The 26,335-nt window shown below is 41.9% G+C and overlaps 1 protein-coding gene across 1 annotated transcript in view; it reads right to left on the bottom strand.

Annotated features, from left to right (window-relative positions):
- The window catches only part of ryr1b (ryanodine receptor 1b (skeletal)), a 101,851-nt gene extending 75,986 nt beyond the window's left edge, over positions 1–25,865 (bottom strand). Inside the window, exons 1-4 of the mRNA XM_030066435.1 lie at positions 25,818–25,865; positions 4,427–4,546; positions 4,212–4,313; positions 772–792 (exon numbers count right to left, since the gene is read on the bottom strand). Coding sequence (XP_029922295.1) covers positions 772–792; positions 4,212–4,313; positions 4,427–4,546; positions 25,818–25,865 — 291 coding nt within the window. The remainder of the gene's footprint in view (positions 1–771; positions 793–4,211; positions 4,314–4,426; positions 4,547–25,817) is intronic.
- Positions 25,866–26,335: the final 470 nt, after the last annotated feature.

Below are 26,335 nucleotides of genomic sequence, written 5' to 3'. Positions count from 1 at the left end.
TCAGGTTTGGGGCGGTGTGAGGCAAAACATGAAAGGGAAATGGAAATAAGGTTGAGATGATAAAATAACACTGAAGGAGGACGTGGGTTTCAACCAAATGAACAATGTCACACACGATAAAGTAATACGCCGTTATGTTAGGGATGTGTAGGTAAACGGGTGGGTGATATTTGTGCATGAGATGATATGGACTGTGAAACATCGGTATCACAGGCAAATTAATGTGCAAACAAATTATAACACCGCAGCTCCCCAATTAATGTTGTGTAACACTGTGTGCTTGAACTTCTTTAACACTCAAGGTAGATCTATTATTGTGGAAAAAGTTTGATTTAAATAAAAACTCTGCAACCTTCAGTGTAACTCTGCCTTTATTACAAAACAGCACATAAATGGCTTTTAATTACAGCCTTAATTAATTAATTTTGCAAGTATAAGCTTTAACAGCAACTATGCAGATATTGCATGGATAAAGGGCAGCTTACTGCAAAGGGTGGCTCTAAAGATGATGTGTTTGTCTGCTTGGAGACCGAGCTGGGATATCAGCAGCGACATAAGGTTAAAAATGAATGACAGGTGAATTGGGCGCTCACCGCCTCAGAGGTGAGGAGTAAACGGGTACAAAACAAGACGTGTGAATGGCACAACGCTATTTGGTTTTAGTAGTACACCTAGTGGGCAAGAGCGCGGGGGCGAGGACAGATGCCTGGCTGGCTGGGTGTGGGACACATGTTACAAGAAATAAGATATGTTAGGTGTTAAGAGACATACCCATTTGTCCAAATCGACTGCCTGCTTGGCAGAGAGTGAGGAGGAAAGGGAAGGGGAGGGGAGTGTCAGAGAAAAAACCAACAGTGACACCAACATGAAACAGAAACTTCAACAAAGTCAAAGGAAAAGAAAAAGTTGCACATACACGGCGCTCACATAGGCTTAACAATCATCATGTGTGGTGCTAATAAAGCACTGCAGGGACAGACCTGCAGTGTGTCAGATAATTATTATTATTTACATTAATCATTTTTTATTGTGGATTGTACATCGATCTTCGACATGTAATGGCGTGTTCAGACAGGACGCAATAACGCAAATTCGCGCCTCAAGTTTACATTAAAAGTCAATGCAAAGACGCGATTACACGCGTCTTTGCAGGCCGGGCGACACGTTGGATGCGATGTGTCCAACGTGTCATCGTGCAAGTTGAAAAATTTCAACTTTTGACGCAATTCACTTTGGGGGAATTTCAGGCCATCTTAAAAGATCAGGAAACCAGTTCTCTCGGGCAACGTACTTGTTTTTCAAATTGAATTAGTGCTGAAACGTTTTAATTTATTTTGACCTGTCATGTGTTCTTGAGTTTATGTTGTAAGTAATTTGTGTTGCTGGCTGTAGTGTGTGACTGCTGTTGGTTTGTTGTTGTTGTATTTATTGTTGTAACATTGTTTATGCTGCCCTCGTGGCCACGTCACTCTTGAAAAAGAGATTTTAATCTCAATGAGTCTTTTTACCTGGTTAAATAAAGGATATTGATTGATTGATTGATTGATTGATTGATTGATTGAATATTGCGTGATGCTTTGATGCGATAGCCAATCAGTGTTGATATTCTCCCTACGTCACCTATGTCAAGAACCGCCAAAGGAAATCGAAAAATGGAGGACAAGATTATTGTTGCCGTGTGCGGGCTGCCGGAGCTGTACGACACGACCTGTGTCCTGTACAAGTTTTGTGAATATGTGTCCGTTGCTTATGCAGCTATTGGATGTAATTTACTATTAACCATGCTAGCGGTAACGTTAACCCGGCATATCTGTCTCGCTACGTGTGTGCGTCTTTTCAGTGGATGTGTGTCACCGCAGATGGAAAAGTCTGCGGGACACCTACATCAGGGAGAGAAAGAAGGAGGGAGAGAGGAGGAGAGAAAGAAGGAGGGAGAGAGGAGGAGCGGATCAGCGGCAGGGTCAGGGAAGAGGTGGAGGTACAGGCGGTCCTGTCGTTTCTCGACCCCTTCGTTACCCCGAGGGAAACCAGCAGCAACATGGCTCGGGGGGTCGAGGACGACGGGACCGCGGAGTCCTCACATGCCTCTTTTCCACCAAAAAGAACCTGGTGCTAGTTCGGTGCTGGTGCTAGAGCCGGTGCTTAACTGGTGCCAACAAAGAACCGGTTTGCTTTTCCACCGGCCAACAGCCAAGCGGAGCCAAGTCAGAGCCACGTCATGACGTCATCGTAAAACGTGATCACGTGGGTGTGCGAGACGCTCGCTCGGAATCACAGTAACAAACATGGATGACCCACCGTAGCCATGCAAATACTGCTCGTGTCTTTACAAGCCTATATTGTGGTCCAGAGGTGAAAAACGCAATTATCGCCGGCTACCCGTCGTATTCGTGGTCGGAACAAACAGTGAGTATGTTTAGCTTTACGTTTATAGCGTTCACTGTTCCCGTTTGAGTCTGTAACCCCGCCATCCAAAGACGTGGTGGGTCGCGTCATCGGTTCTTTCTCTGGCTCCTGTTCAGCCCCTGCTCGCCGTTGGTGCTTGCTTGGAACCGGTTTAAAACCAGTGTGGCCGGTGCTTGGGCGGTGGAAAAACAAAGAACTGGTGCTAAGTCAGGCACCGGTCAGAACCAGCCCTGGAACCGGTTTGGTGGAAAAGGGGTATCAGAGTGGAGGAGCAGGGCCACTCCAGGTGGAGCAGGAGCAGGTAGAGGCAGCAGCTGCAGGGCCGTCACGGGCTGAACTCGGGGATACATACAGCATTATTTCTATTTAAATCCAGATACGACGGCGTTTAGCTTTCCAACGTGCTTCAGACTTCCACAGCAGGTACAGCGCAGCGACGGTGGTTATCTCAGCCATAGCTGATAGAGAAAGAAATAGCGGGAAGAAATGTTTTTCCCAGGAAAAAATGGGCGGGTTCACATCAACGCGTCCATCGCGCAATAGACGCGATTGAGGAAATAAATGATTCCATGGTCACGCGACGCGTTATGTGCGATTAAATAGCGTTCATCGTGTCCTGTCTGAACACGCACAGAAAGTACCGTACTTCACCAATTAATCGCCCGGCCACAAATAGCCGCCTGGTTCTTATAAACGCCTGGGGTCTGCACCCATTTTGCGTATTAAACGCCCACCCGAATAACCGCCGGGGCGATTATTTGCATCATATTGAGGTAAACCCAAAATAAGGCTACTCACCTTATTTTTGCAGAAGTAAACAGTTAGCCGCACAATAACTGTGCGGCCCTTCCGTTTTCTGTCAAAATAAGAGCGCTAGCTAACGTTAGAAAAAAGGGTGTACCGTAATATTAAATCGACCGACTGTAAATATGTTGGACAGTAACTGTCATCACAGTAATGGCCTGGTGCAGGTCTGTGCAAAAATAAATAAAGGTCTGCAGCGAATAGCCGCCTGGTTCTTTTAAACGCCTGGGGTCCAAGTTGAATTTGCGTATTAAACGCCCGGGCGATTAATTGGGGAAATACGGTAGTCGTTACTGCCGTTTGACTTTACACTGTGTGTATTTTGGCTGTTTCTGTATTATGTTCAGTTCGAAGCATTGCTGTTGTAAAAGTCACATGCAGTTCCAAGAAATAAACTGTTGTACTTGTCTTATTGTGATGTGGTTTATTTTATTTGGTGAGATCAAAGACAGATTGGCTGGATAATAAATGTGTATTCTGCTCTATTCTATGAGTGGTAATGACATTTAACCTGTTTAATAAAAGGGATAGGAAAAGACAGGACAGGGAAACAATATACAAGGAAAGGCAGATTTGTCAACATACATAAATACTGTGTGTCAAATCTATTTACATCAACAAACTCCATTTATAAGCCATATTTTGTGAATTTATGGCATTTTGTATATAAAAAAAAGGGCACTGGTCATATAAAAGGGATGTTTTTCAAAGAATTGCGTCCTTGAGGAAATCGTGACGGTGAGAAGGACAGGGGGTAGGAGTGGTAAAAATAAAAAACACCATCAAAGAAATAAAAGATTAATTTCAATGCAGCAGAAAAAGACAGAGGAAATTTCTGTATAAACACAATGTTTATGTCTGTAACCTTTTCCATTTCTATGCAATATTTCACGACAGCACCTCCTCCAACTCTCATCTCTCCACCATAAACATGTAACATCTCTACCCTGAACCCACGCTCCAAATCACGTGTTTCTTTCCCCCCAATTTCGGACTCCTACCTCAGTCAAATCCACCGTGTTGGCCAGCATCTCTTGCAGAGCACGGACCGACAGAGACTGCTCCAGGATGAAGGCACATATGGCCAGGTCTGGGGGCACATTCTGCGAGACACAAGCACATCACAAGTGTTTAAAAAAAAAAAAAAAAAAAAAAACGTCCGGCCCCAAGGTGAAATAAAAGACGAATGGGTGTGAGTGCAGTTGCAGCGTCTCACCTGGGCGTTGGATGTGGTTTCCAGGAAGCAGAGACGGTTCCCGAAGCCCTCGCAGGACAGACACAGCTTGATCTGCTCCTTCAGGACGGAGGCGGTGCACTGCAGAACCACCTGGTCATCCTGCAACCAACACGGGAATACAGACACACAGTTAGGAGAACATTTCACTGATTCTTGGGAATTTGGATAAATCATGTCCCACTAAGAAAAATGCTATTTCTGCTGGAAATGTACAACATTTTAATGAATAAAAAGAATCAAGGGCATAATCAGGGGGTCCTTTGCACATTTGTAAGGTTCTTTTATAGGTTTATTTTAAATTTTTATCAATTTAATGATTATATGTTGGCCCATGGCCTACAAAACCAGTTGTCCTCGGACAGGAGATAATCATTTCAACTTGATTAAAACAACAAAAAGCAATAATTTCATTGAATAATATCTTTACCACATGAAAGAGTACATCATAATATGTATTAAAAACTACAAACAATGGGTTTTGAACAATATTTACTATTATTTTGTGGTTGCTCAAAATGTGGCCCACATATTCGTCACCACCGTCAGATATTTATTTAAAAAATAATAATAAAAAAACTACAAGGTCAACTACATTCCTGAGGATCCCTTTTCAAACCTTCAGCTCTACTGCATGCTTCAAGACCGCTCAGGCTCCTGGAAGTTTTCTATTTTCTCTTAAATCTCTTCATATTTTTGGACACTGCTACTGTCACAACCATAACATGTCAACACCGTCACTTCTGTATAAAAAAATATTAGATTAGATTATGGAATAAATGTATACTTATTAAGAAGAGGAGAGCAACAGGGCGAAAACAAGCTGGCTAATCCAAATAGTTAAATAAAGTTGTTAAGCAAGAAGCCATTGACTTGAGTGGTATAAATTTTGGAATTGTATGTTGGCATGAGGCCATTGTCACCACCGTCAGAGGCAGTTATATTGGTTTTAAATGAATATGCTTACAATATGTTTCTTTGGTGCTGCTGAATTATTAAAGTATTAGTTTCTTTTAATACAAAAATATGTTGTTCAAATAAAAAAAAAAAAAAAAACATTACGGTGACGGTGTTGACAAAAACAAAGTAATAACTGGAAAAACCTATTTTATGAAAAAAATGCAAAATGAGGAGGTTGCACCGGTACATTGCTGAACAGCCAAGACCTTGGCCTATAATGATATACCTTCAGATTTTGTAATTTAACTCACTTTTTTTTTTTTTTTTTTTTTTTCAAAATTAAAATCTGTTTTATCCAAATTCCCAAGAATCAGTGATTTATTCCCTGACCCCTCACTGCCTGGCACACTGTTTTATGCTCCATGACTCTTAGTTTGTACTTTAACCTGGCTTTTATTTCTCTTATGTCTTAAATTTGCTGTTGATCCTCCCTGCTCTGCTTCCTTATTTCATTCATTTGTAATCACCTTGTTTTGCAAAGCACTCCGGTGCACATAGCTTGTATGATTTTAAAGTGTTATATGAATAAAGTTGACTTCACTTGACATTTGGCTGGCACAATATCGGGTTACACTTTATACACCCTAGGTACACCCTAACCCCACCCCCATTAAGCAGTTATAAATGGTGTGTCAACGATTAGCAAATGCTTTCAAACGCACTATAACATAAAGGTAAGCACATGTAAAGCTAACTTAAATATATAGTATGTTGGATAATGTTTTTATTGAGCATTTGCCACAATATCATATACTCACAAAGCAAAATACCTCTAAATACCCCCCAAGCCCCACCCTATACCCCTATACACAGTGACAGGTCTGGGTCATAGAGCTCCCATTATTTTATTATTTATTTATTATAAATTAATTATTTTACAATTTTTTGAGACAGTTGTTTGGCATGCTCTCTAAAACTGTGACTATATGTTAATAACTGTTAATATCCTTGCTTACTACGATGTTATAGAGTGTTCGCATTTTTAAGTGTTTATACCCACCATTTATAAATGCCTGATGGGGCAAGAGGATTAAAATAAAGTGTGACTCAATATTGTTTAAATCTATGACATTTAATTCATAAGAACTGCATTGTAGGAAGAAACCTAGATATGACTGTTTTGTATGTTCACTTTAATCCTTGTAATTGCAGACCACACTCTCCATCTTTTGTGTGCAATTCAAGGACGTTGTGCGAATCTCCCATTGTTGCCTTCTGATGCCATGTAAACCACAGCTTGCCTGACATGATCTGAAGTTAGCCTCCCTTTTCTTTTTGCTATTAATAGGCCCTGCGTCGTTTAACACTATAAAGAACTGCACTGAGCCCTTGCTGTGCACCTCCCTCCCTGCTCAAATAAATCCCATGAAGTCCAACCCTCATTTACAGACTTTTCTCTGACTTAGAAAACCTGTATGTTTACAAAAGGCATTTCCTGTAAGCCATATTTCCATTGTGAGGTAATGCAAGAATTCAGTGTTTATGTGCAACCAGGAAACTGAAGAGCTAATAGGGCCAGGTGACAAGGCTGCAAGCACCTCCTCCCAATAGGGGGTGACACTACGGACGCAGTCGACTTGAATCCACAGGCAAAACACTAACAGACAGTAATTTGTGGCTCCTCGTCAATGCCAGCCCCGTCTCAGAGGCCGGTGTAAATACAGCGATAAACACCCCCTCCCCTGTGAACCCACACCTGACACTCAGCATTCTCAGCTGCTCCCTCCACTCAGTCATTATGCAAGCAGATCCATCACTTAACCTAACTAATATTCCTCTCTACAGCTCGGGACAGATTCTTTACTTTTTTCCCTCCTCTAGCCTCACAGCTAATTAATCATTCTGTCCTCTTGTCATTTGGCCTGATCGCCGCCTCGTCCCGGCGCGGTAGTACTATTCTGCGCGGCGAGCGTTGTCATGATTTAGTGTTTTGGATGAGTGGCAGGTCCTGCGATGATGAGAGCGGGACAGGAGTTCACGAACGTGTTGCGGCGCGAAGCGGGAGCGTGGAAAGTGATGCGGATCGGTGACCTCATAACATCCCATCGTCTCTACAGCCAGAGGCCTCTACTGTTTCTTTGGCTCAGGAGTGTCCCCTCTTCCTTTTGGTCTGGGCTATCATCTATCTCTCCTCAGCCTAGAAATGTCTCCTCTGTCCTGTCCTCGTGTTCCCTGCTTTGCTCCGTCCAGAAAGTGGAGCAGCGTGCCCTCTCTCCTTCACTTCAGACACGAGCAGCACCGCTCACCATGCGTGGCTCAGCTGTTACTAAAACGCTGAAAACTTCATGGTGAAAAACAATGAGTCACCGAAGCGTAACACAAACAAAACAGGTCGTCTTCATAAACAGAATCAAAGCAACCGGTGCGATATATTATCTCCCTCACACGAAGCATCCCTGCAGAGAAGTCATGAGGTAAAAGAAAGAGCTGAACCGGGTGGATGAGGGTAAACTGGGCTAAAGGAGGGGCACGATTTGAGGACAGTGCATTCAGACTCTCACAGCAGTCCCCGATAAGGAGATAGGGCTGCATTTCTGAGCAGCTAAAAGCAGACGAGTGAAGAAGCCAAGTGACTCATTGCTCCAAGACAAGAAGTGCGATCGGATGACTCCTGCTGCCCATAGATGACAGCGGTCATAGCGCTATACAGCACTCCTGCCTCGCGGCTTCTGTCCATTTCTACGCCCACAGTCTCTCACTGCAGGCTCTCTGTGCTTCAGCGGCTCTGACTCTCGTGGTGCCATCAGACGGACAAAGATGAGCGATCTGGCCTCAAAAATGAAAGTCACCTCACTGTGAGAGAGCAAACATTTTACACAACCATTTTCCTTAACCTTGTTGAGGAAAATGCTGCTACCAAAAACCAATGAACCACTTTTAACGAATTAGACAGTTGACAGAAAGTTAATCAATTACAATTTTGACAAGTTTGTTTTAAGATAAGATAAGATATTCCTTTATTAGTCCTTTATTATTCCTTTATTATTTCACGCATTACAGCAGCAAAGTGGATAGCAAAATATGAAGCATAATTTAGATTAGAAACAGTATAAACAGATAATAAATAGCAAAAAGCAATATAAACATTATAAACAAGGAATATAGAAAAAAATAGAAATATGAACAATTTAAACAACAGAAGAAGATAACCTAATTTTTTGATCACTTATCAAGTAAAAACTACTTGCTAATTATAACTTCGCTAAAATCACAAATATGTTCAGATTTGCTCAACTTTCTCTGTTCATATCACTATAAAATTAATACTTAAAATTAATGTTTTTGTTTGTTTGTTTGTTTGTTTTGGCTGCTGGTCAGACTAAGACAATAACTTCTGGCTCTGCTAACTTCCCATGAGCATTTGTTATTATTTAAGTTATTCATCAATGCACTGAAAAAAAAATAATCAATAGAATAAATAACAATGAAAACAATCCTTCAGTGCAGCCCTTATATAGAGTCATAGCAATAATTCCATTGAGTATTTCAGAACATGGTGGACAGCAAACCACAAATAGTGACTGCAGTTGTAAGCAGGGCGGGAAACAAACTGTTTCATCCTCCCTGCTCCACATGACACATTCCACTTTAAGGCCTTAACCAGTATATCTTTCAGCAAAGAGGAGGAGCTCCAGGGAATGGCTGGTTACCTGCCAGCGTGTCTGCTGGAGCAGACAAACCTACAGGCTGCAGGCAGCATTTCCTCGCTGTTGTTTTGGCTGGTGGCTGCAGCTGATATTCCACCCTCAAGGTAAGAGCAGACTTATAATAGTGCTCTGTCAAGTGCTGCAGCCACTGAGCTGTGTCCTTCCAAAGAGTCATGCTGTGGGAGTCTCATCCAACACAGCCATGTGAAAAGCTGACTGAAACACCACGCAAACTCCTGGGCTTAACTCACCCTCATATTAATAGAGGCAGGTTTCAGGATGTGCGCCTCACACTTTATCTTAAGCCAAGTACAACCACTGATAATGTGTTAATCTCACTTGTGCGCATCTGGCTGCTCTAACCTAAACAGGTAAATGTGTTGCGGTGGGCTGAAGGATGTGACGGGCATCGTAGACGTGACCCACTGAACTCGTACGTGGGCATCGGGCAGATATATCAGTGTAACGCACTTAATACCTCATCGAGAGGGAGGGTGTAGGGTTACAGCCAAGCCATGTTTGGAGCTTGCGGTTGAAGCATCCGGGGCATGTGGATGTTCGTGGTCACACAGAGAGGAACAGACAATTGGCTATAAACTGACAGACAACTAAACAAACAAACAAGCGCACACAAATAGAGCAGCGTGATACAAAGCAGACGTAGGCACATAGCGTCTGAAAGCAGACACCTTTGTATGTTTTCCAGGACCGGTCTGATTGGGCAGAGGCTAGCCAGGGTTCCCCATCCCAGCAGGGACGCTCTCTGGCCCAGACGGGAAGTTTCATGGCAGCAAATGGATGGAAAGGGTGACAAGACAGAGGCCACCTTGTCTCTGATGCCTCTGATGCTCTTCCAAACACAAAGAGTTGGACAGGAAAGGCTGTGAGTTGTAATGGCGACAGATCCTGCTGCGGGCTACAGATTGGGTTTGATTGTTTGGTTTGGCTTCTGCCAATGACAATTCAGTGTATGAAGGCTATTCCCAACCTCAAGAGAGTGGATTATCTGATGATCTGGGCTTTGGGTTTGGTTCATTTTCAACATGAACTCGGGCAGGGAGGGAGGGAAAGCCCGGAGCCAAATACTGATAAAAGTGTATCTGTGTCGCCGGCTACTTTAGCAGGTAATCAGACGTCCTTCAGAAGTCCTACATTCTGCTTTATAAATTACATTTGACTGGCAAAGAAGTGAATGTTGGCTGGTGCCTTTGTACTTTCAGCCACTGTGGCCAGTGGACAAAAAATAGCATCTTGGCTCAATGGCATTGCAGAGTTCTACAATAAACCAACATGAGGTTTTAAGAACTGACATTATGCCTTTCTGCTAATCGACAGATTCACTTCATTTCTGTACAGACTGCAAACAATAAGTGGTAGATGTTCTCTTGGTAGAAAAAACAAACAAACAAAATGATAATGATGTTTTATTTTTAAAACAATAAAGATTTTTTATGGGGGGGCAAACAAATTGGTCAAGAGAACAGTTACCTCTACCACTAAAGATTAGATAGATAGATAGATAGATAGATAGATAGATAGATAGATAGATAGATAGATAGATAGGTATACTTTATTGATCCCAGATTGGGAAATTCACATGTTACAGCAGCATCATCAATAAAAACAAAAAATTTAAAATTAAAATTAAAAGTATATACAATAGAGACTAAATATGCGAAATATATACACTAAAGACAGTAAGGGCTAAGTATATACAATAAAGTAGCCTGAGAATATGAGATGTTTAAGTGTTGAAATGTAAGCAATGTAAGATATACTGATGAAAATAATAAATATGAAAAATGAAAAATACAGATAGTAGATGGTATAAGCAGATAGTAGATGGTATAAATATAGATTAGGGGATAAAAGACAAAAAATGTTGCCCCAAAACTCGTTGAACTTTTTTACCGCACACACAAAAATAAAAAAAAGTCTAAAGTAGAAACATTTCACATATACTTTAATTTTATTTTGTTAGTTTTGCATGTAGACACAGTATCTCGGGTGCAGTTTTGAGTGTTTTGTGTATTTTTATTTTGGTTTACAGCTTTGTAAACATCCATCCATGATAATTTTGCACATTAATCCAGATGGATTACCAAAGGCCCAGATCAGATGGAGGAGTAGGCACCGCTTGGCACCAAAAGCTGTCCTGCAGGGGACAATGTATGGAATGGAGATTATCTCCATCCACTCTTTACGGCTGCAGCTTTTGGCCGGACGCCCTGATCAAAGTGTGCTGATGTGGGCCACCCTCTGTCCAGGACATTGATTACAGCCCTGCAGGCATAAAAAGAGTGAGGGATGGCACATTGTGGAGTATGTGGGCGGAAAAGGAAGAATGGCTCAATATGGCAGAGGGTGAGCAGTGATGGAGTACGCACGGTGTTAGGCTTCCCTTTGAACAAGTTTTTACACCTCGCAAACTGGTACAGATCACACAGGTACGCTTTCCCCGTCCTCCACAGACACTGGAAACTAACCACTGCAACAGGTGCCCATTAAATCATAAGCTATATTTATTTTTTTCCTCCACTTGCTGTAATTTTTCTCATGTGAAAAAAAAAAAACAATACTGCTCTCCTTATCTCTTCATTTCCAGAACCTTAACCTTAAAATATCATCATTCTTATGTCACAGGAATACTGTCATTTTGTTATCATATGTCCAAGCTGAGGCTCATTCTAGTGTTACATCTGCTGTAAGTCACTCTGCACATGGGTGTCATCCAAAATGTGAATGTTAATGCTGCACATATCTAAAAATATATCCTTCCACACATCCTAAATCACAAAGCGGGGCTACAATATTGATATTGATATCAGTACAGATACTGATATTGCCTACATTTCCCAGTTTGCTCCAATTAAATTCTAGGATTTTCTTATGGATACTGTTCTACTTGCAGGAAGTGACAAAAGCAAAACTTAGGAGCGAAATTGCAGTAAATGATGTCTGAGTGCTGAAGCTGAAATTTCTCAGATTGGTATTTCTCAATTTGGACCATTTGTAGCTTTAATGTCAGTTTAATGCTCAGAAATACCGTAAACGGTATACGGTAAACAGCATTAATGTGCACCTTGTTTTAAAACATTATTGAAGATTGTAGCTTTGTGAAGGATAAATTTCAGGAGGCCCATATTTCCAATATTCAATAAGGACATAAACACTTTGGAATTAAAGCCTTGTCGTGGTCCTGATAATCTGCCAAACTCTTGTCATAGATGTCTAAATGTCACCTGACACTGCAGTCTGATGTGCAAGCCCCACCAAACACTTCCACTTCTCCCTCTATTCATTTTCTATGACATGTTAGCAACTCCCTGTGCAGTGCATGCTGGGATAGCATGCGGTGACAGGATTATGGCTCTCTGTTACCTGAGGATATAAAAGGGGTCTCCAATTGTGAATATAAAGGTCTGGTTGAGAGCCTTGGTGGCTCACACACACACCAACCGGTACAGATCATCTTTAAATAGCCAGCAGTGCTCTTACACCACCACAGCACCAACAGCTGTAGCATCGCAGAAGTGTTACTGTTTATTGCAGGCTTGGCTCCAACCCTGACAGGAACTCTCTTTTTACACTCAAGAGGGTGAAAGAAATTGCATGGTAGGTGGCTGAGAGAAACCAGAGCATTATAAAAATTTGGTTCTTATATGTAACAATCAAGACGATTGAGACAGATGCTGCAATTATTCAATCCTGCATCTATTTCCACCCAGGCTGGAGGCAGGAGGGACGCATGCAGAGGGAACTTGACAGCGGGTGCAGCTGTACAGCCTGTGAGTGTGTATGGCGTCATTTAGTCCATCAGCCACAACACAGAGTCAAGGCCTGCACCGAGGTTTGCACGGTACACAAAGGCTTACAGTGAAAACTGTGTGCACTTATGTAAGCAATTAGATTCAAGAAGTGTTTTCTATCTTCTTGAAAAAAAAAAGGTGCAGATGGCATCTCAGCACACAGCTCAGCCAAGACCTGTGGAATCTCCTGTCCTCCTCCCTCTCTCTCTCTCTCTCTCTCTCTCTCTCTCTCTCTCTCTCTCTCTCCCTCTGCCAGGCTCTAACAATATGAAACTTTCCAAACCACTTTAATAGACTAATGCAATATCATGGAGGCAGTATTGTCATTTTCCAATTTACAATACAGTTGTCCCTCGCTATAATGCGGTTCACCTTTCGCGGCCTCGCAGTTTCGTGGATTTTTTTTAGTGCAATTTTGCATGCTTTTTTTTTTTTTTTTTTTTTTTTTTTACAGCGCATTGTGTTCTGCGTCCTGATTGCCTAAGGGACTGTAGACCATTGTCAGTCAGTCTCCTCCGTGCCGTGTCTCCTGTACAGTACAGAATGCGTTCATTCTATAATACTGGACTTATTTTTCTACGAAGGTTTGAACTTTGAGAGTTTAAACAAGAGAGAAAAGTGAGAAAATGTTAATGCCTGTCTGAGAAAAGTGTATAAAGTGTGTAGTGAGGGGTTTTACAGCCTTAAAACATCTAGAATAATTGTAAAAAATAAAGCTGACTACTTCGTGGATTTCGCCTATTGCGGGTTATTTTTAGAACGAAACTCCCACGATAAACGAGGGACCACTGTACATTATACATTAATAAGTGACTGTAAATGAGCCTTTTTCTTGATGTTTTCATTAAATTTGGAAGAGTGGCTGGTCTCTGGTGTCCCACCATAGTCTGATATAACCATTAAACCTGTTTACAGCATTTCTCTTGATGCAGTGACCATCCACAGCGCATGACCATACATAGTTATAAGTTTGCGTTTCATCATTTGCAAAGACCTGAGGTGGAGATAAACCGTTTTCAGCAGCTTCCATTTAAAGCAGGCCTTTTTTTTTCCTGCAGCAACAAGGCATGCAGCTTTCTTGCTCATGTCCAATCTCAAGTCAACAAAGAAGCAGCATGATTGAAAACTTAAAACCATACTCATCCTAAGGCACCGGTTAATGTCTATAATTTTGGAGTCAAATGCCTCCCTGCCATTTGGAGTAGTGTTAATGGGCTGTTTTCGTCTTCCCCTACCCTTGAGCTACTGAATTATGTTACAGCAACTTCAAAAAGGGAGCCTCAGCAGGCATGGTGGGAAAATATACAACAAAGCAACAGTTTCTGTTTTAAGGATGAATATATTTCAGATTAAATAAATTGGGCGGCATGCCTGTGCACTCACCTACAAAAACAGGAAGAAGCAATGAAAGAGAGGAAAATGCTAAATCTTTTTCTTCCACCCACAGGAAGTGACAAAAGCAAAACTTAGGAGCGAAATTGCAGTAAATGATGTCTGATTACTGAAGCTGAAATTTCTCAGATTGGTACTTCTCAATTTGGACCATTTGTAGCTTTAATGTCAGTTTAGTGCTCAGAAATACCCAATGAGATGTCCATAAGTGTAAGAAAACTGGCACCTTTTCTTTGAAAACGGTAAACAACATTAATGTGCACCTTATTTTAAAACATTATTGAAGATTGTAGCTTTGTGAAGGATAAATTTCAGGAGGCCCGTATTTTCAATATTCAAAAAGGACATCAACACTTTGGAATTAAAGCCTTGTCATGCCTGTGCATTCACCTACAAAAACGGGAAAAAGCAATGAAAGAGAGGAAAATGTCTCTTATTGCTGCAGTAGTGCAGGAATCATTCTAGGGCTGTCCATGTGTGTGTCTCTGCTTCGGGTTATGCGTGTCTGCACAACGTGGGATGTATGAGTGTGTTTGCTAGACAGGTTATGACGTAGAAAAGGTCTGCATGGCTCAAGATAGAAATGTTATATGTGTCTTGAACAGCGGGTTCTGTATTCAGGCTGAGGAATCTGATGTTATACCGCTGATTAATCTTTCAATCGCACACACTGACAGTCAAGAACATTCAGGGCTTCCTCTTATTCACAATCTGTTTTCACTACTACCTCTCCATGTCTCTCTATCTCTCTATCTCCCTTTCCTTTTTGTCACACTTCCTCTGCACATCTCATTTCAGTCGTCTCTCCTTTTCCAATTTCTCTCACGATATGCTTATTATTTCATTGCGGGTCTTCTTTTCTCTCCCTTTTTTTTCCATTACCTTCACTCTGGGCTGTGCACTGGGCCTTCCCCCCCTCTCCTCTCCTTCTATTTTAGGTGGTTGCACCTGTCACTCTCACATTCCCCCCTTCTGCTGACCAGCAGATACTTAGAGGTCTCACTCGGAGGCAGCCAACATAGACTCACCAGCAGCGGGGCAGGACTGAGCGCAGGAAAAACTAACTAATAGCTCATGCGACTGGCAAGAGGCAAACAAAGCAAAACCTGCCTTTGCAGCAGCTGTGGCCAAAACTGATAGCACGCTTATCAAAATTAAGAAAATAAAGCTGTTATTCTTCAAAACGCAGACTCCACATACAGGTTACAGTCTCCAGTGTGTTTGTATTTATGAGGATATTTAGACTGTATACATCATACCTATATATGCACAGAATAATACCATAAAACATAGGTTAGTATAGTCTAATATGATCAGTGTATTGTCCACCACTGAATTCAAAGCCTTTAGTTAGGGATATCACAGATTATTCAGTGCTGCTTTGAATAAAATTTCATTTGGCTTCCAGACAATGGCAATGCTCATTTGTTTGTTCATTCTTAGTCTGTTTGTTTGTCTCAGTGTTGTTTCTCTTTCTCTCTCTCTCTCTCTCTCTCTCTCTCTCTCTCTCTCTCTCTCTCTCCCTCTGTCTTTCTCTGTCTCTCTGTTACATTTGACTGCATAATAATGTGTTGCTGTAAATGTCTGAAACTGCCTGTGTGCTCTCACGGGCTTTCACAGAAAAAGAAACTTGGTAAAAACTCAGTTAAATAAAGGACCCAAAAGCTTCGTGTCCTCGATAAATAACATATGGGTGTGAGGAAAATGATCCATGCCACAATAATCTGTTATTGAAAGCTCAATCATGTATCGCTCAGGAGTTGTGCAGGGATTTGATTCTCCTTTGGCGCCACACATGCAAAAAAAAGAGCTGAGTCATGGTACGACAGGAGATTCGAACATCCACCAAATGGCCGTCACTGTCGTCGCATTAACAGTCCGGGGTCGGTGATGTTCATGTTTTACGTTGGATTGAGTTTACATTACAGGCTTACATTACATTGCAATTATGAATCCGTTTACCTCTTGAGCTTATGAATCCCTTTCAACACCTGCTGGATCATGTTAAACAATGCAGGGTCCACATGGCGCCCCAGCGCTTCACCTGTGTGAGCTTGTATCACATATGAAGGCCAGGTTTTCACCTGGGTTCGATTCCAAGCCGAACCCTTTGTTGCGTGTCATCCTCTCTTTCTCCCCTGCCTTTCCTGTCTCTTTCCACTGTCAGCGGAAATGCCAAAAATATAAAATGCACTGTCCTCAAGCTTAAAGCAAGGCTGTTTTTCTCGGTTCCTGAATAGTTGACATTTTGGAGAAGTGAGGCTTTCCCCTGGCGGTGATTATGTTATAATTATATCATTTAAAAACAAGAAACAACAGGCAACTTCACAACCTGCTGGTTCCTCAATTCATCCTGTCCTCGCCTGACAGACAGTGGTAATCCACACATCATGTGATTATTAGGAAAACTGGATTCCGTGGAAATCCAAGATTGAACTTCAGTGACTCATCCTTTGTGCTCCAGCAGTATCTGACACGCACACACGCGCGCACACACACATACACACACACACACACACACACACACCCAAGCTCCAGTTAAACTGCTACAAACTACCCAGCCTCAAACATCAAACATTAAACAGCTTCTGTCATCTGAAGCATTTGGGCATAGACAATAACTCCAGCAGACAGCAGCAATTCAAAGGGAAATACCGTATAAATAAATTACTTCAGCTGGCCTGCATGCAAAGTCTGTTCCTCTTGAAAAATCTATTTGCCATAAGAGTAAGCAAGGTACTTTTTTGACCAGCAGGTCAGTTTTAAAACAGATGTGTAATCCAAAACAGTCTATATGTAAGACAGATATTCACTGTGCTGGATGATTACAAAAAGGATCAAATGGATCAAAGTACTGTCCACACATGAAGGAGAAAAAAGATCCTCTTACCACACAGCTCCCATACAGAATTACAGTACTTTTAGGAGTAATCTCTCACCTCTGAGGAAAAGAGGAAAACCTTAAGGGAAACACTGAAAAGCCAAAATGTCTCAAACAAGTTTCCGCTTGGCTGTGGTGCATAACTTCATAAAGCCAAGAAATAAAGGCTAAACAGTTTATTTGAAGAAACACATTTGCCACGTCACTCTTCCCAGAACAAGGAGGTCATCAAATCTCTCCATTTTTTAACTACTTGGTAGCCCAGCCTTGCTTGTTTAATAGCCTACAGTTATAAGCTTTTCAAAATAATGTGCAAAATGCAGTCAATGGAAACGCACATTGACTCACATTTTGTTTTTGTTTTGTTTTTTTTCTGCCAAATTCTTATTCTTCTCGTTGTGTATTCAGTGTTGAGATCTTGTTTTTCTTTAAACAAGTGGAAAAAGTCGGCCAGTTTGACAAAATAATCTCACTTATTTCCAATGATAATCATCTTATTTCCACAATTTTTTGAATCAAATGTCATTTTCTTGATACTAGTGGGCAGATCTGTCTTCTTCTTTTTTTTCCATATATTTAAAATTTTTGCCAGGAAAAAAAAAACAAGTGAAATTGCATTATAAACAAATAGGATTATCTCATCTCTGTCAGATTTTTTTCACTTGGTTTAAATAAAACAAGATTTTACAAATATATTGAATATAAGAGTACATGATTTAAAATGGAGACTTTTTTTGCAGTGTCAGCTGGTGACAGCAGCCACGTAACCGCTGACCCCGTCACAGCATCAATAAACAGAGAGGCTTCTGAGGGATTCCTCTGTGTGTCTCACGCCTGACAGGAGAGGAGCACGTCAGGCCACCACCTGTTTATTGTGCAAACTGTGTGAGCGGAGCAGGGTGGCATTCAGAGGGCAGACCAACAGCTGCAGCATGTGCAGCCCCTCTGGATGTGATCATCTCCAGGCTCAGCACTTCTAAAGCCCAGCTTCACACACACACACACACACACACACACACACCCCTGCACACCCTGTCATCTGCTAACACTCATACTACTACTGCTAATACTACTGTTAATACTGCAACTACTGCTAACACTGATACTACTACTACTATTATTCACTGCATTTGTATCATTTAATTTTTTTTTCTTTTTTCTTTTTCTGTATTCAGTATATCTCATTGTATTCTAAAAGCTTGACCAGGGACAAAGACTGCAAATTAGCTGAAGCTAGACGTCTTATATACATTACATTTTCCCTTTTTTTGTGGTTTATTTGCCCCTGTCAAATAAACATTAAAATAAATCAATAAAAATACTGCTAACACTGCTACTACTGCTACTACTACTACTACTGTTAATACTGCTAATACTACTGCTACTACTACTACTACTGCTAATACTGCTAACACTGCTAATACTGCTAATACTGCTAATACTACTGCTACTACTACTACTACTACTGCTAATACTGCTACCACTGTTAATACTGCTACTACTACTACTACTGTTAATACTGCTAACACTGCTACTACTGCTAATACTGCTAATACTACTGCTACTACTACTACTACTACTGCTACTACTGTTAAGCTGCTAATACTGCTACTACTGTTAATACTGCTACTACTGTTAATACTGTTAATACTGCTAATACTGCTACTACTGTTAATACTGCTGCTACTGCTCTACTGATACTACTACTTCTATGTGTGTGTGTGTGAGAGAGAGAGAGAGAGGGGGGAGACTGTTGCTTAGGATGAAAATGAAGGTATTTGTGTATGTGTGTATCTATGTGTGTGTGTGTGTGTGTGTGTGTGTGTGCATCTGTAAAAACGCTCTTTGTCACCATACATACAAATATAAAAAGTGTGGCAGTGCAGCCAGAGTGGGTGCTTATGGTGAAATTGACGCTGAGATCTCAAATCCCGGCGTAATGGAAAGCATGGCGGCCGGCCCGCTGCCTCACAGAAACACTGCATTCATGTGATTCAAGCGAGGCAAAGCAGAAATCATTGCATTAGGATTCAGAAGGGGAACAGAAATGAAGTGTGAAAGACGGAAGAAGCAGAGCAGAGAGTAAGAGACAGAGAAAGGTGAAAAGACGAGTTTGTTCTAGAGTCAGGATGGACGGTTCTCTTATGGTACCAAGACATTTTTAGTCTGGCATCCATGGAGTTGCTTCAGTATTTTTACTTTGGCCACTTCAGGATATCTGGAGACCAGCTGTTTCACCTTGTTGGTTGCTGCTGAAGGCATTTCAGAAAACGTTTTCACGAGTATCACCGCCCTCACACACAGTCACAATGGAAAACTCAAGAAATGAGCTGTTTAGGCCACAGGTTTTCAAACGCTTTCATATTCACGCCTGAACTGACTTTAATTTCAACATGAACCCCCATATGAAATGATTCCTGACATGACCCTGATTTTAGAAGATATTTTGGGTTTGATAATGATTTTTTTTTTTTTTTTTTTTTCAGTATTAAATTGTCTAGGTGTGTAACTTCAACATTGACAAATAGATTAAAAATTGTGAGATTAAAACATAATGCTGAAGTAATTACTCATGCATTTTTGTGTCACAATAATTTCTAATTAATTCATTTATAGTGAAATGAAAATTTCCTTATTTTGCTGAGATCCATCTGCAGCCCCCATTTTCTCGCATTTTGAAAACCAGGTGTTTAGGCAACCAAAAAACCTATATCCACATAATAACCCATACAGTTATAACAGAAATTAATTTGACAGTCTCTGGCATTTCAGCCTGCAAGTGCCTAAAATGCCACAATTGATTCAACAGTAAAAAAAAAAAAAAAAAAGATGTGACAAAAGACTACATCTGCAGCCAATCGGAAGTTGGCTTACCCAGAAGCAGCCAATCAGAGCCGTGCTACAGCTACTGTTTGCGGAAGACGGAAACTGACGTTTAGTTAGTAAAAAATTTGGAGGAGAGTGTGGAAGGACTTCAGTGTTTGTACATGGACTGCATATATTTAATAGTGTTTGCTGTGCCCTTTCTCAGTTCACATCAAGAGTGTGTGTGTGTGTGTGTGTGCAACAGTCAAACCACACACTCACTTCTGTTTTCAATAAACAGCCAAAGGAACGTCTCGGCTGCATTCAGACCGACGCCCCCCGGCGGCCACAGCCGTTATAAACCAAAGTCAAATTACAGTCTTCACTTCCATGATAACAGTGTCTGTCCACTTCACACAGACATAGACTCAAACACAAAGACACACCAACACACACATGCACACATACACACACACACACACACACACACACACACACACCTTCCCAATGGATGCTGGCAAGTAGGACACTGACTCCTCTCGTTTCTCTCTCTCTCTCCCTCCAGAGTGCGTGCACTTATAGTGGCAAACTATAAAAAGAAACTGCTGTTATAGTCGAGCTTGAATACCCCCTCAAACTCGCTCGCATGATTCACACCACAAAGGTGGTGTCTAGAAACGATGACACAGCTCTCAAACAGCACCATGGTATTAACTCGGGGTTACTTGGCTCCTTGATAGCACGGTGAGATGTGTTCGGCGCTCTCTGGCTGCTAAAGGGGCTTGGCTAAGGAGAACAAGAGAGACTGCAGGCTCCTGCAAGCTAAGCCAATCTGTGACAGCACATGTGTGGGCTGAAGAGGAGCGAGGCTTGCACAGTTTTTTTGCAGGGTTGATACTAGATACCTGTAGCTCGGAAGAGGGCAATCAATTTGTTGTTCCTGTTTCAGAGGAAAGAGCAGCCCTGTAGATCAGGGATTTTGATTTAGATACCAAATAATTAGCAACATTTTGACAACAACAGCAGCTGCAGTGTTTTTGGTATCAATAGTATCATTGCAACTTGGTAATAACCGTAACTCAGTGCTGTTATCCTCATAGCCTTAGTGGTTTTCAAAGTGAGGTCCAGGGATGCCCAGGGGTCCCACGAGGAGCTTCCAGGGGTCCTTAGCAAAATGAAGACTAGTTTACTTCCACTGTAATTTAATTTAGTAAAAACAACAAGCGATTATTTTAACATGATTTTCTAATTTCACCACTTTGAATCTGTCTGTCTGATCAAATATGACATCTAAACAATTGAATTCTTAACAGAAACCAAGTTATAATTTCATATCCCTATGGCAAAATTAGGGTTAAAAAAAATTGACCTTGGGGGTTCAAAACATTTAAAAAAAAAATTTAAAAACCTCTGCCTTATCCTGAATGTTTTAATACTTGTAGTCATACTTGAAAAACATAAAGTTTCTCATTTTTATCCAGATTTAGGAATATGTGCTAAATGGGATTTCTTAGTAATTTGTTTTTTGAAATATCAATATCCCATATCTTCCCACCCATAACAGCTGATACTGATACCAAGATGCATTTTTCTAAGAATCCCAGTACAAAGGCACGTGTCAAACAACAGACCAGCCTTGCTTAAGATAATGTAGTGTTTTTTAAACAAAAGAGAGTTTTAGTCTGTTGCTAATTTCACAGCCATGATAAGTGCCACACTCCTAGAAAGAAAAAAAAAACTCATCACAAGTGCCAGTTCCACAATTAGCCAAATATTAAAAGTGAAAATAATATTAGAATGATACCGATGCTGCTTTTTAAAGCCCACATCAGCCACCATGACAGATTGTACATGTCGGTGTATCCCTATCGACTCTCGTAGGATTACAATGGTTTTGCTTTCAACTACCAAAAATCTGGCATCGTGACTTCCCCAATTTAGACAACCTGCTACTGTACAGCACATGGCACGGATAAGCCCAAACCACCAGCGTAGACTACGTAACTATTCAAGCCACAATGCGATCAGTCAGAGCTGCATGAGTCACAGGCCTTGGCCATGTTCGAATAACACAAAGAAAAACCCAGAATAGAATAGACCGGTGCTGCTAAGTAATCTCTGTGTGGCTTTTTGTCATGTGCAAAGCCATCAGTGGTGGAGATGCACAATATGCATAATTTCCTGCCCTCCATGTCTCTCAGACTGCAGGACTCAGCTACTGTAAGCATTGGAGGGATCTAATCTCCTCTGCATTTTCTTGCGTTACTAATGAACAAAACCCCACGGTAAAAAAAAAAAAAATAATAATAATAATAATCATTGAATTGAGGAACACTGCACTGCATTTCTCACTTCTCACACCCACTGCTCTCTTACTTATCTGGAGAATTCTCTGTGGGGGGTGAAAAAGAAGTGGCATAGCAGAGAAAAAGGATAAAAATGGACGGACTGACAGCGTTTGTGCTGAAATCAGCAATTTTTCACCTTCTTTCATAACTAGAAAACAATCGTCTTCCCCATCCACAGGGACACACTGTGACGAGGACAGAGGGCATCCCTCATAAACCCTAATAACCTAGTGTGTGTGTGTGTGTGTGTGTGTGTGTGCATGCACGAACATGTGACTGTGTGTGTGCATAATGTGTAGAATGCAGGTATGTTTCATCGTTATACCCGATGCCCTGGAGGCACAGAGTTACATGCACTCCAAAATCTCCATCTTAATAAGAAATTCTGTTTCATTTTAAGTTTCAAAATCTTGCTTTCCTTAAAACAAGAGAAAACTCACTGTCCCACCGTCAGCGGGATGACATACTGTCACATGTTTTTAATGCTACTCAACTTGTTTTCCACATTTTTCTGAATCAAGTGTCATTTTCTTGATACTGGTGGACAGATCTGCTTTACTCAACATATTAATACATAAAAAAAAATTCCTCACACAGTTGAAGTTGCACCAGATCCAAATGGGACTATTTCATCCCACTGTCCCATGATTTTTTTTTTTTTTTTTTTACAAAATTCAAAAATATTATTTACAATGGTTATGGTTATGGGTTTGTGTTTTTTCAACACTGTGGAGAACATCAGCTCCATACAAAATCTTAGGGTTCTAGTTCTACCTTGTACAACCATGCAAGCGATAACAAACTGCTTTAACTTTGAAAAATACACAAATGAGTCCTTTACGACACACTACGTTTAATCTGGGACACCAATTCGCTCACAGGAATCAGGTTTCATCATACATGTTGCCACATACAACATAACGTGATTAGTGACCTGCAAATTGTATTTTACACTCAGAAGTAACAGAAATGTCCTGAACTAGACACCTTGGCGCACTAAAAATGGCAAATCCATTCGCAGTTTAGTGATGATGACATGTTCGTTTCATTGTAATAAACCTAATGCAATATTTTGTCTTCCACATCGATTGGAGCAAAACCTCCAGGCTGAGTTCAACCCACAGCTGACAAGTGAGCTAAGACACACCGGCTGTGAGCCACTATCACAGGATACGTAACTGCAAAGGTTAAAAGATTCATATTAGATCATATTTATTTAACGGCACCATAACGGTCTGCTCCCCCAGCTGAGGTAAAACCCTCCTGTTCTTCCACTCAGCTTTCGTCATGGCTCCCATCACAAATAACCGAGGGAAAACCCCCCAGCAGATGAAAACAGCTGACTCACACAACCACCGGCCTCTAATTAAAACACTGATAACACAGAACAAGTGGTGGACGCTCTTATCTGGAGTGTCTTTTACAGGAACACGACTGCAGACACGTGTACACCTGTGGCCCGAGGAACTCCGAAAGGTGGAAAGTAACTAAGTGCAACCACTCAGGTACATTTGAGACTTTATACTTTTACTGCACTACATTTATCGGATTTAATAGTTGCTTTGCGGAATAAAGTTTTACATCGAAAACACTGCATCGAGTGTGATGCATTTTTAGCATGTAAACTAAGAAAAAAGGATATGGAGCAATTAGAGCTACAACATTAAAAATACTTCTTACAGGTTAAAGTATCAAAAATTCACACTCGAATGAAAGACTTTGACTTTTAATGGAGCATTTTTCCAAAACAGCACTGCCCCTTTTATTCAAATAAAGGATTTGGTTGCTATTTCCACCATTGGGACGTACATATGATATGGATCCCTGTGACCCCAGCAGTGTTGGTGTCAGACTAAACTCACTGAGGCCCACAGGGCTTTAATAAGCTTCACAGAGCCACGCTGTGTTTCCTTTTGAAGAAGAGTGTCTAACAGTTTCATCTTCTCCAAGGTCCTGAGGCTTATGCTGCGTAGCTTTGTCGCTAACGACAGACCCACCGAAGGCATCCAAAGGATTTCGCCCACAGTGTGCATCTCACAATTCATTTGACCTGCCATAAAGTTAGAAAGCAAAAAAAAAAAAAAAGTTGTTGATGGTCCAGTAATAGGAGTAACAGCTGTGTTGCTCTGTGTTGCCGTCTTGTGGTTATTGCAAACTAACCTCATGGGCTTGAAAGGAATCCAGTCCATCATTATAATTCACTTGTGCTGCTGCTGCATGCTGAAGTCTGGGCTCTGTTGTACCCTAACTATTATTACACAGCTAACCGGTTTCAAGTGCCAGTTGGGCTCATCCCAGCAGAGCTATCCTTCACCAGAGAGACAAGGACAAAGTGATTGTGGGTATTTTGTTGATGCTTTCCTGCAGAGCAACCTCTAACGAATGAGTGTCCTGCTCAAGGATTCTTTGACAGGATGCCTGGCCGCTAACGGACAGTGGCCTCTGCCGTAAATTAACCTGTGACCTCACAGGTTCTTGATGGTCTCACAAAATCCCCGCTGACCACACAGCTGCTGCAAAACAACAAAAAAGATCTACTTTTCTCCTCTGGATCGACTCGTCTTCCTCATTTCTGGACGCCGTCCATCGCTAATTGATCTGTCTCTCTTTGTCTCTGGCTTGCATCCACATTTACCTCTACCTGAAACTGTTTTCATGTCTGTCTCAGGGTCTTCCCCCCTGCAAGCCAGAGAGCATAGAAAGTGTGTGTCCCTCTAAAGCAAGTGTGTGTGTGTCGGCTGCTCTGAGGAAGACGTGCAGCCTAAGGCCAGCTGTCCCCTGCAGGCCGTGGGGTAGCTTGTTGCTCTGCCTCTTCACCCCACTCTGACAGGCTCTCCTTTCCTAAGATATAAATAGATAACGATGCTAACAGATGCACCAGCCCCTGTCTATCTATCTACATGCACACACACACACCCACACACACACACACACACACCATCACCCACCTACTCTAAAGACTCCCTGTGGCAAGAACATTCTGGAAGTCATGTAAAACACATAAGGTGAGACACCTGAGCGTGCAAATTCTGCAAAAATCAAACACGATCATCAGATGAATGTGGGTTATTATTATTGCCTGAATTTCTGCATTCGCCAGAGATTAAGGAAATCAATTACCAAGTTTAAAGAGAGCAACTAATAAGCAGGTCATGACACATTCAGGGCGCCGCAAAAATAGTCTACTATATACAGAAGCAGGGCTTGGCTTGGAGAACCGCAACTACAGACCGACTTAAATATCCCACAGCGAGACGACAAAAGTGACAGAAGTGAAGGAATGGAGCTGATGCCAGCAGAGCACGAGGCGGCGACGGACTCAGGAAGTATCAGCCCAAGCCTTTGTTTTAAAGAGGTAAGCTGGCGAGTAGAGTGGGAATTAATTGCACCTAGAAATAGTCCCCGGTCCCGTATCACTGACTTCACCCCCCCGACCACCACCATCATCTGGTTTCCCCCCTCCTCCTCCTCCCCCCTCCGGTGCCTCAGTGCAGATTAGCCCCACCGAGGAGGAAAGTAAGTAGGACTCACCGTTCGCAGGAACTGAATCTCCTCCTCTCCCTCTCCCCCTTCTGCCATCCTTCGCCAAGGGTTATTCGCAGCTCCTGGGGAGGAAAGAGAAAATCCCTCTGATTTCTCTCCTCAGCCTTTGCACCTTTTTCGCTCTTTACCTTTCAGCCTCTTCCTCTGCCTCCTTTTGCTACGACTCCCTCCCTCTCTCTCTCTCTCTCTCTCTCTCTCTCTCTCTCTCTCCCTCCACGCTACACCTCTGTCTGTCTCTGCTTCTCTCTCCTCACTGCTGTACCTCTCTCTCTCTCTCTCTCTCACTCTCTCCCTGTGTCTCTCGCTCTCAGTGCCTGTGTGTGGGTGTGCTGGAGGACAGCATGAGTCCTGTGTGGCTCTCACGGTGTTGTGAGAGAGAGTGAGGGGAAGCAAGGCTCTCCCCAATCCACCCCCCCCCTCCGCTGCCTAGCATCCTACCAGAGAGGAGGAGGGGGGGGGGAGTGGGTGTAGGGTGGAGGTTTGAGGGGAGAGGGGCGGGGGCGGGG

The sequence above is a fragment of the Myripristis murdjan genome, chromosome 13, assembly GCF_902150065.1.
Source record: "Myripristis murdjan chromosome 13, fMyrMur1.1, whole genome shotgun sequence".
In the NCBI taxonomy this organism is placed as follows: Eukaryota; Metazoa; Chordata; class Actinopteri; order Holocentriformes; family Holocentridae; genus Myripristis; species Myripristis murdjan.
The sequence above is the reverse complement of the archived record's forward strand: the minus strand, read 5'-3'. Positions and strand labels throughout refer to the sequence as shown.